At 36.7% G+C, this 19465-nt stretch overlaps 1 protein-coding gene across 4 annotated transcripts in view; it reads right to left on the bottom strand.

Moving 5' to 3' along the window:
* PPM1A (protein phosphatase, Mg2+/Mn2+ dependent 1A) overlaps window positions 1-19465 on the bottom strand; it is a 74624-nt gene that overhangs the window by 19791 nt on the left and 35368 nt on the right. For 2 of the 4 annotated variants that reach the window (XM_067554898.1, XM_067554896.1), the window contains exon 2: window positions 2207-3060. In XM_067554898.1, coding sequence (XP_067410999.1) covers window positions 2207-3040 — 834 coding nt within the window. In that variant the 5' untranslated portion in view covers window positions 3041-3060. Of the gene's footprint in view, window positions 1-2206; window positions 3061-14577; window positions 14590-14767; window positions 14866-19465 lie in introns of those variants that run through there. The other 2 variants (XM_067554897.1, XM_067554895.1) reach the window with 2 other exon arrangements.

Below are 19465 nucleotides of genomic sequence, written 5' to 3'. Positions count from 1 at the left end.
AACAAAAAATGCTATCATTTGCAAATAACACTGTTCAAGAAGTCTGCATACTGACTATCATTCAGTACAAACAAGCTTTTAAATACACTTTATCAACTATTTTTCATGATTGATGTTTACAATGAGCCTATAGTTGATGACTCCTGTCTTGCTGAATGCTGACATTATTTGCAAAATTAGCAATATGGGAGATTTATTATTGAGATTTATAAAACGTGTTTCCAGCCTGTTTAATTATTATTATGTAACCTTTCCCTCCAAACAATAAGTTGAAGATATAGTAAACGCTTAAATAGGAACATTTAAGATATCTGAAGCCATTTATAAAGCAAAACAAAAAAAATCACCAACTTCAACATTTAAAAATATTGCTAGTATCAAATGTGCATTTTCTATATATGACAGTTCCTTACAGTAGGCCTAGTGACCAATCATTAAGAGGAACTAGTGTATATGACATACACATTTTCATTTGCACATAGAAATATTCCTCACTGGGCAAACTTTTAGAATACAAGTGAGCAAAGTAAGCACAACTTTAAGAAAATACTTTAATGCAGTACTGTACAACCATGCTTTGCAGGAAAAAAGTACTAAATATCTGATTCAAATGATTTTCCAATTGTTAATAGCCCTATTCTGCAAAGATTTGCATAGATGCTGAACTTTAAACAGAAGCAGTCCCAAAGAATCCAAAGAGACTACTCATGGTGAGTAAAGATAAGCATGGGTGCAATTATTTGCAAGACTGTTGCCTAAACCACAAGCTATTGAAAAGCAGTACTGTCCTGTGGTATTTACATTTTCCAGATTAACGCAGCTGAAATTATAAGTGAAAAATTGACAGTGTATGAAGTTCAACTTTTTAAAATGTTAGAAAACTATTTTATGCATGTTCTCATAGCTGTGTTGGTCCCAAGATATTAGCGAGACAAGATGGGTAAGGTAATAACTTTTACTGGACCAACTTCTGTTGGTGAGAGAGACAAGCCCTCAAACTCCAGAGCTTTTTCCGGTCTCCCTCACCGAAACAAGTTGGTCCAATAAAAGATGCTCTCTCACCCACCTTGTCGCTAGAAAACTATTACACAGTTAACATGGTCATTGTTTCATACCGCTTTGGAAAATGGTGCCAATACTAAGGATGCTCTCTTGCCTTTATTTACAACTTGCATATCAAAGTTGTTTTATAAATAGGATTAAATGCTTGTCTAGGGAAAGTTAAAACAAATTGCAACATTTTAACTTAATGTTCAGTCTGTCCTACTGAACAACAGAAAAACCTTTCACTTTGTTTACAGAAACATACAAACTCTGACTTATTGCATATTTGTTAAGTAAAAATTATGCCAGTCTTCTTGAGCAGATATAATTAGTTGGACCCTTGGGCATCTAAAAGCTATAACAAAGAAATAATTTGTAAGTAACTGTACCAAAAAAGATTTTTTTAAGCAGAAACAAAATTATGTAACGAACATTTAAAAAATCAGATCAAAGATTTCAGCACTTAACGGAAGTTCTTAATTTTAGAAATCAAAATTCAGTCATTTTGCAATGGTTTTGGCATGATTCAGCCAGTAATATTACATTTCCCAAAGACAGAAAAGGAAAAAATAAAATTGTTTGTGCCCTTTATTTACTTCTTTGTAAGATATAAAAACTGCTTTTTCTTCATTTCCTTTTTTTAATCTTAGAAATAGATAAATTTCTCCTCAGTTACTGAATTTTCCACTCATACCAATACCACCAGTTCTCAAGTAATTCAATCTCCATGCGAAAAGTGAGATAAGACCTGATATTTCCAACAAATGTTTTAAAATCCATTTTTTCTTACACTGGGAAGCAGAAAAAGGGCAGTTTTATTTCCTTTGGTCATTGTTCAAAACTGCTAACCAATCTGCCATACAGCACATCATCTCTTTACATGATTTAAACTCCTGACCAAATAAGGAGACCCATTATTGAAACCCATGTGCCCTGACTTACTATTTGCTGCTCCTAATTATATCCCCAATAGCATTCTTGTAAGTGGCTCAATAGTGGAATGATTGTATCAAATAGTTATTGGTGCAAAATTATAAAGAAACTAAACTTCAGCAACTCTATAGATCTTAACTGACAAATTTATTTTCATTTTGTTGATAAGAGCAACTCCTACTACTGTACTGAAAATATAATAGGTTTCTCCTCTTAAAATTCTGGCTACCTTGTACAAGCAGGTGTCGACTATCTCATTGCAAACTTTCTCAAGGTCATCAGTGACTTCAAGTCTGGATCTTACAAAGTCACAGAGCTCTTCATTTCCCATAACATCCCAGATACCATCACAAGCCAGTATGATAAACTGATCATCTTCTTCTGATCTCTCAATTTCATAAACTTCAGGCTCAGGTGAGACAAGCTGCTCTGTAGGGCCTTTCCCATGGACACATTTGTAATCAAAGTCCCCAAGTGCTCTAGACACAGCAAGAGAGCCATTCACACGTTGAATCATTACGGAACCACCTGCATTCTGTATACGCTCTTTCTCCAGTGGATTACTTGGTTTGTGATCTTGTGTGAAGAAGTGAACCTTCCTGTTTCTACAAAGTAAACCTCTTGAGTCTCCACAGTTGATGAAGTAGGTGTGTTGGGGAGAAATCATGACACCCACCGCTGTTGACCCACTTCTATCTGCACCATGTTTCTTCTCAGAAATTACTCTCATATGTTCATCAATTTGCAGAAAACCTGTTCTGATTCCACTCTTTACACTTTCCACAGAGGGTGGTCCATCAGACCCTTTAAAATCCTGGTTGCTTGTGATGTGATCTAATAAATGCTCACAGCAGTATTTGGCAACCTGGGATCCAGCATGCCCATCATATACAGCAAAAAATGACCATCCATCAAGTCCATTTGGCAAACCAATAACAGCTGTATGTGCATCCTCCATCTCAACTCGCCAACCTTGCATACTACTTAGCCCATAACGCAGCCCATTACCCTGCCCTTGGGCATTATGCTTCTCCATCTTTGGCTTGTCTAAAAATGCTCCCATGATGACTCGTTCCTTCAGTTCTAAGGAAAAAAGAATATTGTTGTTAAGCTATTTCTACAAAACAAGTAACCTTTAAACGTGTTACTAGAAACTATTAAATACAGAAAATGTTACTTCAATACTACTAAGGTAAGACAAATGAAGATGGGAAATTCAGATTTATGGTTGACTTTGGTCCTTTTGCTCACTATACAAAAAAAAAAATGAGTTAACTACATCAGCCTTAATTTTGAACTGCCTTGTTGCTTTTGTTGATTTAAGAAAGGACCTCACTACTAATTGAGTGTACTTTGTATATTTTTGTAAATATTTAAGCTGTAACCATGCATGAAGAAGGGTTTACACTATATTAGTGTCCGTGGTTTTCATCAAAACACTAGTAGTGAAAATAAGTATGACAGAAGCCACCATTCAAACTATTTTAACTACCATAAACATCTGAGACTTTTGGTTACTTTTTTACAGAAACTAATGTCTCAAATGTCTATTTTGTGGTCCAGATTTATTTAATACTTCAAACTTTCTGTGTATTTATACTTCAATTAGGAAAATTGCCTTTGATATGTTTGAAGAAATCTGTTTGGAAATAAAATTACAAGTATTAGAAATTCACATTTCATATATACAGTAGGCAAATTTTATTAATATTTCCTTTTTCAATCTTATGTGGGTGCAGAGAACCAGGCATACTTGTACCTAAAGAACAAAGATTATACTTTTAAACAGAGTAAACTCACTGGTCTATCTTGACTGTTCTGTACTCTCAGACCCTAGCCATCCAACCTGCCCTTTTAATCCCTGCCAGTGTAACTGTGAAGTCATTAAATCACCCAGATCAAGTCAAATTTTACATGTTCAGAAGTTTTGCACAATTTGGACTGTGCAAGCTGTCATGATGCTAAAGAAAAAAAGTTGCAAAGTCCTATTCCATCTGATGATTGATAGGCTAAGCATAAAACTGATCAGGAAAGAGTTCCCAACTACAGTGTGCCCCAGGCCCAAACGAGGATGCTACACTGGCAGAACATTCCATTTATATGTGTTGTTTTCAAGGGGTAATATGAAGGAACTGATCCATACTGTATTAAAGATGACAGCAACATTTTATTCCAGCAGATCATTAAATATCTCTAAGTAACAAATTACTCCTGGTAACTTTCCAGATTACTTCTCCCCCTTTATGCCTTTGGAAGCAAAACATGCACACTCAAGCACCCACAGCCTGAGAGGAAGGAATAAACAGTGAAGTGACAAAATGTGCAGACAATACAAAATTACTCAAGGTAAGTCCAAAGCTTATCTTTATAGACTGCGAAAAGTTACAAAGGGATCTCACAAAACTGGGTGTCTGGACAACAAAATGGCAGATAAAATTCAATGTTGATAAATGCAAAGAAATGCATGTAATTCCAACTATACATACAAAATAGAGATAAGGTCTAAGCTGATACCACTCAAGAAAGATCTTGGAGTCATTATGGATAGTTCTCTGAAAAAAGCCACTCAATGTGCAGCAGCAGTCAAAAAGCTAACAGAATATTAGGAACCATTAGGAAAGGGCTAGATAAGGTAGAAAATATCATAATGCCACTACATAAATCCACAGTACACCCATACCCTGAATACTGCATGCAGCATTGGTCGCCCCATCTCAGAAAAGATAGAGAAGGGCAGCAAAAATGATTAAGGGTATGGAACAGCTTCAATATGAGGAGAGATTAAAAAGACCGGGACTTCTCATCTTGGAAAAGAGACTACGGAAAGGACTATGACAGAGGTTTATAAAATCACAAATGGTTTGGAGAAAATGAATAAGGAAGTGTTATTTATTCCTTCACAAGAACACAAGAACCAGGGGTCACGCAATCAAATTAATACGCAGCAGATTCAAAGCAAACAAAAGGAAGTACTTCTTCACACAATGCATAGTCAACCTGTGGAACTAATTTCCAGGGGATGTTATTAAGGTCAAAACTATAACTGGCTCCAAAAAAAGAATTAGGTAAGTACATGGAAAATAGGACCATCAATGGCTATTAGCCAAGATGGTCAAGGATGCAACTCCATACCCTACATATCCTTAGCTTCTGACTGTCAGAAGCTGGGAGTGAATGACAGGGGATGGATCACTCGATGATTGTCTGTTTTATTCATTTCCTCTGAAGCATTGGCCACTGACAGAAGACAGGATGCTGGGCTAGACAGACTACTGTTTTGACCCACTATGGCTGTTATATTCTCAAAGTATTTACATTTGATCTGAAAGTGATAACACATTCAAATATATGTATATGCTGCCTATGAACGAAATATTGCATAAGTACATGCATTTGTAAAAATACACTGAATTTATTTGGATATGCAGTAGTCAAAGTGCATCTTTGTTCTCTATTATTTAATAAGAAATATAGCTAAAACTACATTATCATAATATTATGTATTTAAACACAATAGTCAATTAAAAAACTATTCCCATAAATGTAGCTATAGCACACATTATACATACTGTTATCGATGTCTTAAAAGCATATACAAAATACTACACATAAAAAGGGTCATGCCACAATTGCTATAGAAAGTATACCATCTTGATTCAGGGGGGATAAAAATCAATGATTTTTTTAAAAAATAAATCAAAATCCAATTTTTTAATTTTTTTAAAAAAATCATCTATTAAATACTAAATTTCTCTCTTGTTTAGAAAAATTAGTTGCAATTAAATCTCATTACAAACATGCTAAACCTACACTTACCATCTTATAAAAATGAATTAATGGCTCTAGTCTGTCCAGCCTAACTACCAGCTCTTGCTTCTCGAAAGTTCTGGGTTTTTAGTTTCTGTTTCTCAGCAGACTAAAGTCACATATGCAAAGAAAGACACCGGCTCGATAGGATTGCTGTTGTTCTGTGATTATGTGGTGGTAGAGCTGGGCCAAGCAAGGCAGAGGAGTTAGTTAAGACACTGTCTTAAAAGACAGAGACAAAGGATGGAGGCAGAGTAGAAAGGAACAGTGCAGTGGACTGGAAAGAAAAAGGGAAGACTTTATTCAGAACACACACAGCTTCCTATATTCTCCCACACTTCTGCTACAGAAAAACTGTCATGGCTTCTGGACATAAGAAACCTTATCTGGGAATATTCTGAAGAAATTCCTTCCCTGGATAAAAAAAGAAAATATGTCAAACGTAAGCAGTGCAAGAAGTAGATGCAGGGCCTAGTTTCAAGAATGAAACATCATAATGAAAACTGCTTATTGGGAGAAAATTATGTGGATGAAGATGTGGATATGTCTGAAGAACAATGTGGAACAACTGAATCAGTCTTAGCTTTTTTGAGAATTTGGAATCAGATCTGCACCCTTGCTGAAAAAAATGTAAATGATTAACTGAATAATAGAGTGAGAAGAACTGAGAAGAATAACTATTCAAAATCATTTTTTTAATTTTGTTTCAGGATTCCATTTAAGCATAAGAGACTGACTGTGACTATCTGCAACAACTTCAAAGTCATCCATTGGTACTTTTAGCAGCAGTGCTGCTACTAAAACCTATTTCAGACAAGAAAGTATCAGTAGCAAGCAAAAAATTTCAATCATCCAGTAAAACCACCACCATGGATGGGTTTGTAGTAAGGACCAGCAAACACCAAAAAGACACTATATATGAAAAGATTGCTCGGTTTATTTATGCCACAAATTCTCCTTTTCACATTGTTAACAACAAACACTTCACTGATATGGCTGAGCCCTTATGACGAGGCTACACCCACCTGGTAGAGCAGACATTGGTGGAAGGTTGCTACATACAGCGTATGAGAAGGAAATTGAACAGTATGCAAGAAATACTGAGGGAAAATTTGCCAGTTTAAAACTTGATGGATGGAGCAATGTACACAATGATCCAGTGATATGTGCCTGTGTGACAATAGAAGATGGGGTTGCATATCTTTCAGAAACAATAGATACATCGGGAAATGCCTACACAACAGAATATTTAAAAGAAGTGGCAGTGAAAGCTGTAATAAACTGTGAATAAAAATTCAACTGTCACATGTACAGTTTTGTTATAGACAATTCTTCAAACGTCGCAAAGATGAGAAGATACTTAGAAAAAGAAACGAAAGGATGCTCAACAACATATGGCTACAGTGCCCATTTAATGCATCTTTTAGCCAAAGTACGTCTTCTCCAGGAATAAAAGAAAATGTTGTTGAAGTTGCAAAATACTTCCATAACAACTATTTTGCTTCAGCTTCACTGAAGATAGCAGGAGGATCCAAACTAATTCTTCCTCAAGATGTTCGATGGAATTCTGTGGTTGATTGTTTTGAACAATTTATTAAGAACTGGCCTATTCTCATAAAACTTTGTGAAGAAAATCGTGATAAAAATAGATGGAAGTATCTCATCCAAAGTATCTAACAATGGATTAAAGAGGAATATGGAGGATATGCTCAGTATACTGAAGCCTATATCCACAGCCTTAAACAAACTTCAGAGAAATTGTTGCTGCATTGCTGATGTTGTCAAAATTTGGAAGGCACTTCAAGAGACATTGAAGAAAGAAATACCTCATCAGAAAGTTAAACTGCAGGCAATAAAGAAGCAAATGGATCAAGCACTAACTCCATCTTATTTTCTTGCGAACATTCTCGACCCCAGATATAAAAAGGTAGATGCCTAACTTCTGAAGAAGATGATGCTGCCATGGCATGGGCATCTCAAAATCAAACCTCAGTTATGCCAATCATAATAAATTTCAGGGCTGGAGCGGAACCATTTAAACAGTATGTTTACTGATGATGTTTTGAACAAAGTCATTCCCCTGAATTGGTGGAAATCATTAGCCAGGCACCTTGAAACAGAGTTCCTTCAGTTGCTAAGCCAACTTTTCACAGCAGTAGCTTCCTCTGCAGGCACAGAGAGAATATTTTCATCGTTTGGTATTATTCACTCAAAGCTAAGAAATCGACTGGGAGTTGAAAAGGAAGAAAACTCGTATTTGTTTCAGTCCATGAATAAAAATGACAGTGGGACTGGGGAAGATGAGAGCTAGTTGTAGAAGTTTTAAGGACAGCGTACGTTTAGCATTGTGATGACTTGCCTGTTAGAGTTAATAAAATTTGAAAATTAACCAAAAAAAAAATTTAAGGACAGCCATCAGCCAGTAACTCAGGAGACTGCTGCAATTGCAAATGTGAAACATTTATGTAACATTTAAGATTTAGTTTAATAAAATATAAGTGCTACTGTGTTTGTGTGCGTGATTTAATTCTTACCATTCCTAATGAATTGCTGCTGCAGCTTGACACAGGTAAGGAGCACTATGTACTATTTCCTAAATTAATAAAAATCAAGTTTTCTAAAAAATTACACAAAGTATACCCTCCTAGATGTTGTAAAATGCTGTACTGCGTTGTAAATTAACATGTTTTAGTGATGAGATTTGTACCATTGTTTAAGAAATATGTGAAGAAGTATCAGTGAGAAACTTGATTTAAATCAATGATTTTCTCTTGGTGTTTTAAATCGCCTTGATTTAAATCAATCCATCCTGTCTTGATTTAATGCATTTCTCTCTCCAGCTATAACATCCCACTGAAATCATATACTGACCTAAACACCAGTGATTTATACAGCGTTACAATAATTCAAAAATGGAATTATTTTCTAGCAGACTACAGCCCATTTATTCCACTATAACATTCCTTGAATGTTTTGGAATGAACTTCAATAGTAAAAAAGGATTTAAAAAATTAAGGAATTTAATCAATTCAATCATTTCAAGATTTAATTCAAGACTTGAAATTGCCCTGCCAAATTCTTATTTTATATTCACATTACATGTTTTGTAAAGTATTTCTCAACCTTTGCTACTGTGCAAACCACTTGCACAAAAAGGGAAAGCAAATACACAGAGAACAGAGTAAAACTGATTATACTAAGTGCTTGACAAATGCAAACTACACAAACCAGATTTTTTCCTTCTAATCTTTAAACAAAAGTCTTAGGAGTTAACTTTCAACAGAAACAGGCACACAACTTTCAGACATGTGCTTTTTAACTTGGTATTTCCTCTTTCATTAACTTTATTTGTATACTTTTTGAAAGGACAATATCGTTGACTACATAAGACCTTTTATTAAGACAGGCTGACCATATACAATTGTAGCAATCCTCAACAGAAAACTGTTCAGTTAATTTTTGAAGTAGTGTATCTACCCTCCACTCCAGTCTAGTTAGTATTGTCAAAACTCTTGCTACCTTGTCTAAACCAAAATTTAAAGGTGAGACGTTTGCATGTGTTAGTTAATACATTTTCAAAATCTAAAGTAGCACTGAATGTACTCAGACTGGATGATAACCATCACAATGTGATTGTGGAACTCATCTTAGGAAATTTAGTTATCCAGAGCCTTACAACATAAAGCAGCCTCAATCGGAAGGGTGTATTAGATGAAGGCACATATGATGTATCACATTTTTGTGGAAGTTTGATTAATGACAATGCCACTCTACATAAAATTTTAGTAAACAGGGAAGTTCTTCACTTCTGCTCTAAACTGAGCTTTAAAAATAACAGATTTGCAGTTAGAAACCTTTCACATGGGACCAAGGTGCTAAGCCTTCAATTTCTGCAGAATTTCAGCTTTAATTTAAAAATAAAATAAATTTCTATGCCTTATGTTTGCAAAACAGCTTTAAATTCAGGCAAAGCACTCGCTCTCTTTCTGAGTCTGCAAACAAAGCTACAGTGCCTCTGCTGTCACTCCTAGTTTCCCCACATAGTGCATAGTCTGAAATATACAGGACTCTGGGCCAGTATGACTACTGCTACTCAGAACCCTATGGGGGAAAAACTAAATCAAGAAGTCACATTAGCTTCATTTGACTGATCTGGGAAGTCTTATGAACAGAGGCAGACCAGCTATTTACAGAGGGCTAGCAGAGAAGAAGACAACAACAATTCAAAAAAAGATCTGGAGGAGGGTTAAAGAAGCAGAGATTCTCTCCACTTCCAACCATAAAAAAGATCAAAAGGCCTTTTTTGCGGGGGAGTGGAGTGAGGTAGAAAGAAAGCTGTAATTTTCTCACCAGATATTGACCATACTTTGCTGTTTCTACCACCCACATTGTATTTCCCAGCACATCCCACTAATCATTCAAATATCAGTCTCTAAGCTCAGTGGCTCCCAACCCTTCTGGCTCAAGGGACATAGTTATCATTTTTACAATCCTAAGGGCCAACAGTCTCCACCAGCAGGCCTCCCCGCCCAGACAGGGTACATTGATTTAAATCAAAACCATTTAAATAATTGATTTCAATCATGTTTTGCTTTTGTACTTTTTAGTTATTTTTCTAAAGAAAGGTTGATTCTCATTAGTGGGCAACCATTAAAATATGTTGATTTGCAACTCAATATAGCCTTTATACTAAATTTGGTGCTCCTTTTTGCTAAACAGAAGGATACATTATATCTATACACATTTATTTAAGGAATTATATAGCTTAATTTATATTTATTCAGATTCTCAATGTTTACATTTTTATTATGTTACAAAAATGGTGGCTGATGCATTTCTTATTTACAACATAATGATTAATCTTTACTTGTGATTATCCTCTGTCAAACTATTTGAATGGAAATTCAAATTCAATTAAAACTTCAAAGTTTTATTTAATACAAAAAATGAAATACTAACTTAAAATGATGCACACATAAAAGTTTATCAAAATATGTTTTGCATTTAAAAACTAACTGATTTATTAAACAAAGGAAGCATGATCTGCAGTCAGTGAATTGAACTGATGGTTTCTGGTCACTATGTCATTCAAGATTTCAGAACTAGTAGATCTAACACTCTCACACCTAGTTTTTACTCATAGATTAGAAGGGGAAAATAAACTTTTCGGGAGTTGAAAACGAAAATTGGTTTCTCAACTCTGAATAGACTAATCATTGAAATAAGTTGAATACACTGGAAAAAAATATTCTATCTGCACCTGTGGAAGTGGCTACTGCTGTCTAAATATGGTTTAGCACTTACGGCAAACATTTATTGCTTAATTTTTGTATTTAATTTAAATGACAAATATAAGTGGTTTAGGCCTTAACATAGGTTGTCATTTTTAAATTTAATTTTACGTCTATTTTTTAAAAATAAATCTGTATTCAATATAAATTTTTAAAAATCCAGGGGATGAAGGTTTATGATAAAAAACATTTCTATTTTTATCCACCCTCATCTTTAAAAAGAAAAAAACCACAAGACTTCCCCTTTGCCAAAGTTCTAAGTAAAAGCAGAGTATGGCTTACTTTAAAGTAGGTTCAAAACATGGCTCAATTCAGCCAAGTTCCAGAGAAAGAAGGCCCTCCTTTTTCTTCAGTCACCTTTCTAGATGTGACTCCTCTCTGACTCATGGGCACACAGCCCCTGACTCTCCACATCACAATGCTCTTATATAAAGTAGTTGCTTGCAGGATTATTTCTCCACCCTTGACCGAGCCCTGCTACCCAGCACTGACAGCAGGAAACTGCAATCCTCTCTCCAGTCATTGTATTATCCCTGCCTACCTCAAGATGGTCTACACCAGTGGTTTCCAACCGCTGGTCCAGGGGCCAAAAGTGGCCCACGGGGTCTTTCAAAGTGGCCTGGCCTGCCACTCCCCTCCTGCTGACTGCAGAAGGGAGCCGCCGCCTAAGGACTCAGGCAGAGCTTGTTGCCACAGGGCTACAAGACCAGTGCAGGATCCTTGCTACAGCCAAGGGGATAAAAGATCAGCACTCCCCTCCCCTGGGCTGTTGCAGGGAGCACAGCAAAGTCCCTGGGGTCCTTGCTGCAGCCAGGAGGAGGGAGATCAGCAAAGAGGCAGTCTCCTCGTTGAACTCCTGCCATCTGCCTGCAGTGAGGTGGGGGACACTGCTGGTGGAGCAGCCAGGACCTACCATGCTTGGGGAGGGGCAGGACTCTAAATATCAGTGCCTTACATTTTGGCCTGCACTTAGCAGACCTCCCACTTTGACTTAGCTGCCAGACCATGTCCTTCAGTGTGTAGTGACAGTCACTCATCTACACTAGTGCTTTGTCTGAGAGTGTGTGACATACTGTGAGTAATTTGTAGGTGTAAAATAGTGAATGTAAAAATGAACACAGTAGCATCAAAATGTTTACTTTGAAGATGTAGAGATTTGTAGTCCCTAATGGTGTATACGTCAATAAATTTTTTAAGAGTTGATAGATTGGTGGCCCTTCAGGATTATAAAAATGATATTTGTGGCCCTCGAGCCAAAAAGGTTGGGAACCACTGGTCTACACATCCTACCATAGTATCCAAAATTCCTAAGACTGACAGATCCCTGTTATTTTTCCTACAGTTAGGAAAGAAGTAGTGCACTCTGGTTATGTAGATTTTATGATTCTTCTAATGTCTAATTTATTTGGGCAGATTTTGAACAGAAAGAAGGTACCACTGCCCTGAGACCAATGGCAGCGTGAAATGTGAAGCATGCACAACTTTTCTTTGGAAGGGTATCTAGTACCAAAACACTTCTTGGCAATGCTCTTGCTATATAAATGCTGTATTTATTGATAAAAAAGATAAATTGATAATACATTGCCATAAATAGATAACAAAGCTGGAAAATGTGTATTTTGCAAGTGTCTATAGAACTAAGTTCTAATTCTAACTAGGATGGAGCTTCCCTTGTCACCACTTCAGCCTTTAACTTCCATTTAGTTCCTACTTCATGAAGGAACTTTCTGCAGAAGTGGAGCCTGTCTCATGTTTATGATTTCAGGAAGGATATGAGGTGTTTTAATCAAAGTATAAAATTCTGGTAACATTTTGAGAAAGACCTGACATGGAGGTTTAGCTCAAGCTGTAATACCTCATGTGTTTGTCCTGCTTTGAGCAGGGGGTTGGACTAGATGACCTCCTGAGGTCCCTTCCAAACCTAATCGTCTATGATTCCAAGGCAAAGATGAGGCTATTGTATTCATCCATGAGCCATGACTCTGAAGTGCTGTGTTTCCTTCCTTCCTTCACAGAAGTCAACTGAAAGGACAATATTCCACAACTGAAAAAATATGTACAAAATTCAAGTTGCAATGTGCAGGCAGGCAGCACACGGAACTGTAGAGAATATTGCAAATGGTCCAGAAAAGCCAAAACAATAATTAACAAGCCAAGGTATCAACGTGTGAGACCTCCTAAGGCAGGATGCAATAGCACTGCACAAAACAAACTAGCACAAAAAAACAGGGTTGTTACTAATTTGGACCATGGACAGCCATGGACACCTCAGAAGAATTCATAAAATTTCTTTGCCCCATCATTTGTTCCCCTAAATCTTGCCAGTCAAGCAAACAGCAATCGTCTACTGCATCCTGATCTATGAGACAAGAAATAGATTGTATTGCTCTTTGTTTTATCTGTTGACATAGGGGAACGTATGAAGCGATCAGGGGTTCTTATAAATTCTACTCAGTATCCCTTACTGATTTATATCCATGTATTCCTGTTATAGGAGGCCCATTTGTCTGAAGAAATTCAGTCACAGGCTAGGAGTTTTTTAAGTCTTGTCCAAAGAAAACCTGAATCTCATATCTGGTTGTCGAAACAGGAAATTGTTTTTAATTAGTCTTTTTAAACATTGTTCCTCTCTTAGAGACAAGCTGCTTATCTGATCTGCACTTAAGTTCTAGGTGCTAACTGACACATCTGACTCAATGCTTGAACTAAACCTGTCCTCATGCCACAGTTTCCTTGAAAATTTCACCAAGTAGGATTATGCCCAGTGTTGGAGTGTGCATATATGATTAGCCCTATCATCTCTACCCTGAATGCTAGTATGTGCTGCAAATCGCTTATATAAGCCAGAGCATATATCCCACAAAGTAATGTGAGGGACAAGCAAATCATTCATTTCTTCTTTTCTGTGGCATTTATCAGGAAACAAACAAGGAACTGGTTTTCGTTTTTAGCATCAGCTTGGCTGTGATGACCAGTCAGTGTGTAAAACAGGTGACCATGTGGAGATAATCTTTTCCTTTCTACTGATATTCAAAACAGCAAAAATGTTTGTGATAATGCCCCCAAACAGGGAAAGAGATGAAATCCTGAAACCAGAAGAATCTGTGGCAGGAGCAATGGGAAGAGGTGGTAAGGAGGACAGGAAAGCTGAGTGAAGAAAGTGCAATGGCAGCATCAAAGAAGTCAGGGAACTAAGGTCATAGGAAGCAGAGTTAGCATGGAAAAAGCACTACCAAGACCAGGACAGTGAATAAAGGATAACAGGATAGGGCAAAACAAAAAGCCAATAGAAACAGGAAAAAAGAAAGAACAGAGAGTCGACTACCTGAAGAGGCAAGCTTATGACAACTACACTGAAGGAAAAGGGTATAAAAAGGCATGAATTGCTTCTTCATCCATCTAAATTATATGAAAATAAACATTTTCTTCTCTTGCCCTACCCCCCAACTTGGCAAGTTATTTTGTTTCACACAGTCATTAACAAAAGCACGTGGCTATTTACCTAGCATAACGTGATGATTCGACAATCGCAGTCAAATCTACCGGAGTAGGAACTCCCAGAGTAGGCAGCTGGACCATAGGATATTTTGTCCCGTCAAAGGACTCCCTTTCTGCCCCAGAGGTGACCTTTGAGGGAGATTTAATAGTCATGCTGGGTTCCTACTGGTATTAGAAGATGAACTGTGTTTTACCTTAATTGTTTTTCTGTGCAAGTAGCTCATTTCAACTTGATTTGGTGGTAGGATCCATAAAAGAACTGTCTGATCCTCTGAAATCTTAGGAATCTCTTCTGGCATTTAAAGAATGATAGATATTTATTAGTAAAAATTACAGAAGAAAATTTCAATTTCTTCCTCCTAAAAAACCTTGTTTCTATTAATTTAGTTGAATTTGTTGCAAGTGGTATCTACTTTCCATATAGAAAACAAACGGCTGCTTCTACATTAATGTACTGGAAACCACCACCCTTGACATGAACTTCAGCAAGCATACATACTAAGTCTCAATGAAAAAAATATAGCTGATTTGACCTGTGTCAGAGTACGGTTACTCTAGCAAAGCAAGTGGTTATTGCAGCAATTAGAAGACAGGATGGTGTAACCTGAACATTTATTTGTGAAGTTCCTTTCATTTTACTAGCTGTTCAATAGCAGAAAGAAACTGTCTCCTTCTGGGATCACTATAACCTTGGTCAAATAAGCAACTGCTCTGTTGACTTTATGAGTGTATATTATTAGTTACTATTTGTATCATTGTAATACCTAGGAGCCCTAGTCATAAACCAGGACCCCGTTTTGCTAGGTACCATACAAACAGAACAAAATGACAAGAGATGGCTAGACAGACAGATGGGGGAATATAAGAACACAAGAGAAAATATTGGTCAGCATGATAGTCAGTGGTCTTGGCACACAGCAGCCTAACTTTTCAATTTTTTTGTAGGCATCACAGGAAAGACGTTTTAAGGAGGGTTTTGAACGATGATAATGAGGTTGCTTTGTGGATGGTTACAGGGAGATCCTCCCAAGTGTGAGGGGCACCACAGGAGAAAGCATGAAAGTGCCTGTTTGAAATTTTAACAAGTGTGCAACATTACCATACTGACTTGTCATACTTTATAGTTCTGCATCACTTTGTTGGTTAGTTTCCGTCATTTATCAAGGTTTTCTTACTCTTTCAAAAATATTAAAGGTTGAAAAAAGATGCAGGCATCAGGAATCTACTTTATTAATAGTAACATCTACACAGCTACAACCAAAATCAGGACCCTGTAATTATACTAGGCATTATAGTAAAAGACAATGCATGCCATAAAGAACTTATGATCTAAAGTAGACAAGACAGATAGCATTTGGGATAAAGGAAGTATTCTCCCCCTTGTACAGATGGAAAATGAGTTATAGCCAGATTAGGACCAAGTCTGCTATACAAATTTTTGCAGCAAAGCTATGCTTGTCAGAGTATGATGAGGTCTGATCCCTGACTGATAAAGTCATTACTGTAGACCCAGTTATACCAGCAAAACTGCACTTTTGCCTGCATAACTTATTTTGCACCAGAAAAGATGGGGGTGATGGTGTAGAATAAGCTATACCAGCAAAAGCAATTTTGCCACAATAAATTGCATCCACACTATGAGCTCTTTGCTGGAATAGTATACTGTTATAGCTATGCTGACAAAGTGCTCCTACCATAAGCCTGGCTGAAGTGATTTGCCCAAAGGCACGCAGGAAGCCTGTGACAAAGCTCAAGAATCGAACACAGATCCTGCATCCTAACTCAAATCATTCTTCTTCTGTTTATATTTTTCCACCCCTGCAGTGCTAGCTTCTTGAATTTCAACCGTAAATATTAAGTCAAAAGATTGAAGGAAACAATGTCTTGGATGTCCTTGCTAGAAATGGCAGATTCCAGGTCTTCAGGCACCTTCTTAAAGACCACTCCACCATGATTCCTCTATTTCCATTTTAAAACAGTAGACATTGTTGCTTTATTTATTTTTTTCTTTTAAAGCTGTTTTTCACCCAAACCTCATTCAGAGGAAGGAAGGATCCATTCTCCCTCTCCTCCCTAAGTGAAGCAACGGTAAAAGTGACAAAAAAAGATTTCACATTCTGCAGATCTATTCTCTGTGCATTCAGTCTATCTGCTTACTTTGCTGACTACTACAAGTTTTGTCTACTTTTTACTCTATCGGAGAGTGAGCTGGATTCTTTTTGGGCATTAGAGTTGTTAACCAAGTTCTAATACTAAATAGCTTTATTACTGGCGTACAAACCAGGAAGTACAGAGATTGATTTTCAAATCCTTGGCTAGATTTGAGGCACTGGTAGTTAGAATTTGTTTTAATTTATTTATGAACTTATCAAATCTGATACAGAATTAACTGAGAAAAACACGGAGTCCCACATGCTATTTTAATAGACTCTTTTCAAAGCTGTAGTTTAATTTCCTGGCTGATATACAAAATAATTTTCCTATAGACCTTTTTAGAGATCTAGCTGCTGATGATCTGTGCTCCTCAATATTTCAGTTAAATAGTCTTAAGTTACACTGGCATTTGGAGTATGACTCTTTGTGGAGAGAAAAGGGGGTCAGTATGGGCTTATCAATTCTGGGTCTCCAAATTTGGGGACTCAGGCCCACTGATAGCCTCTGAGTTAGGTATGGCTGGTAGTTAAGAATGCTAAGAGCTATAACCCAGCCTTCCTCATAGAACTTTACCTTAAACAAGGTGAAATAATACTTGCAGTTGCTCATTTATTGGTAGGGGTTCAGAAATTTGCCATGCTGTTGGTCCCAGTTACAAGATGGTAGTCTTTAACATGGCTAATATATGGTTTGGTTTTAGCACAGATTAGAACAAACAGTAACCTTAATGGCTTAATGGGTTCTGCTATCTTGCAACACAGAAGTTTTCTGTACTGTGGAGGACACGTTGTGAAATAAGTGGTTTGTTGCACAGTTTAAATGATGCTTTCCTTCAATTTTCCCTTGTCCTCTCTCTTTAAAGGAAAGTTAGGGTTGCTATTTTCTTGGTATGGGCCCAAACACTCTGTGCCAACAGAACCTATTTATAGTTTTTTCCTATGGTATTCACCTGCCTAGTATCAAAGTGCCTCAAACATTGATAAAGAAAGTTCTCAGCAAAAAACTAGTCTCAGAACATTAGCCATATAATGTAATATGACCCAAGACATACAATCTATAAGAACGGTAATCTGCTGAATGTACTGTTTTTATCTGTGCAAAGTTCTAATGATGGGTCTATCAGACTGCACCACTATCCATTCTGTGAGTGGTGCCAGCCTCTGCACCCCATTAGTCTATTTATTTACAACCACATAAAGGTTTACATGTGAAAAACCCTTCCTCACCTGTGAGAATAGCAATTAATCTTTCCCCAACTTAACTCTTTCAGAAGACCCACACCTTTCTTACAAAAAATCAACTAAGTCATTATTTATTTCTCACTAAACTTATGACTGACCTGTCCCTTTATGAGGCAAGAACAGCAGAATATTGAGAGAAAAGAATGCAAGTTCAGTAGCACAAAAACTGTATGTGGGGGGTAGATGATGTAGGCAGGAAATGTAGTGTGAGTAGCCTGAACCAAAAAAAAAAAAAAAAGAATGCAGCCTATATGTGCCTATTATCATTGATAACTTTTCTTGGCAGCTACTGCCCTTTCCTTAATCTTTCATTTATCTTTTTAATATAAGTTTATATATGTTGCTTGTATAAGTTTGTTTACAAGGAGAGTTTGCATATGCAATGAAATGTGATCAAATCATACTATAACACCACATTAAACAGTTACATAATTGTGTTACACATGTGTAAGTAAATACTGCAGCAATGACAATTAATTGACAAACAGTTTGTAAATTTTCAATTATAAGCTAATCTCCCCACCCCCAACTTCTGGGGAATTTTAAATGCAGCATAAGTAGTCTTTTGAACCAAAAGGTTTCAGAACAAGAAGGAATTCTGAAATAAAATAGAGCACAAAATATTTTATTTGAAGTACAATACGCTGTGCCCTCTGAAATCTCATCTGTAAATTATAAATCTATTTCTTCTTACAGATGTTTTAAAAGTATAATCATAGTGGTTCTCAGTTGATTAAATATACATGCCTAATATTATTAAGTGATGTAATGCAGTCTACCTTTTTTCTACTTTTTCAAAATTAAATGTATGGACAATGACTAGAGGGACTGATTTCTTCGTACAAGGATCTGAACTTCCTGCTCAATCAAGTTGTGTATATTATGAATGAACTTCTCATTTACATATCAGATGAACACCTTCACATAGATCAGAACTGCTATGGGATACAGGGCCCCATTAAGATACACCACCTACTTGGGGCAAGAGGAGCAATAGCACCTGAAAGAGATAACCTATGAGATGAATAAAGACTGTGCCGGAAGTAGGGGGCACAGAGGACAGAGAATATGCCACGTATATGATTGTGTACAGACAATGCTCAATCCACCCAAAATTACTGGTCAGTAACTAAACTTTTTGTGGCCCTATCAGTTTCTGAAGAATTTAAGCTTTCATTACACTAATAACTGTGTATAGCCTTTAAGGTTGCGAAGATTACCTGAATCTGACATATGGAATACTGTCTTCCAGAGTCTGCAGAGATAGACCGAAACACTACCTCTAAATTAGGTGTGAACTGTGCTCTACTACTTTCAGTAGTGTATTGATGCCGAAGCCAGCTGAAGAAAATTCAGTTGTCAAATTTAACTCTTTTACTGATATTAACAGAATTAACCGTTACTTTGGGATTATAGTCAGAACTAGAGGATAGTGCAACCACTGTTTCCTCCCCCTCCACAGTTTGACCCATATTTCTGTATGAGCACAACATTTTC

Source organism: Emydura macquarii, unplaced genomic scaffold, assembly GCF_026122565.2.
Source record: "Emydura macquarii macquarii isolate MOO-44397 ecotype Brisbane River unplaced genomic scaffold, CSIRO-AGI_Emac_v2 contig_1551, whole genome shotgun sequence".
In the NCBI taxonomy this organism is placed as follows: domain Eukaryota; kingdom Metazoa; phylum Chordata; order Testudines; family Chelidae; genus Emydura; species Emydura macquarii.
The sequence above is the reverse complement of the archived record's forward strand: the minus strand, read 5'-3'. Positions and strand labels throughout refer to the sequence as shown.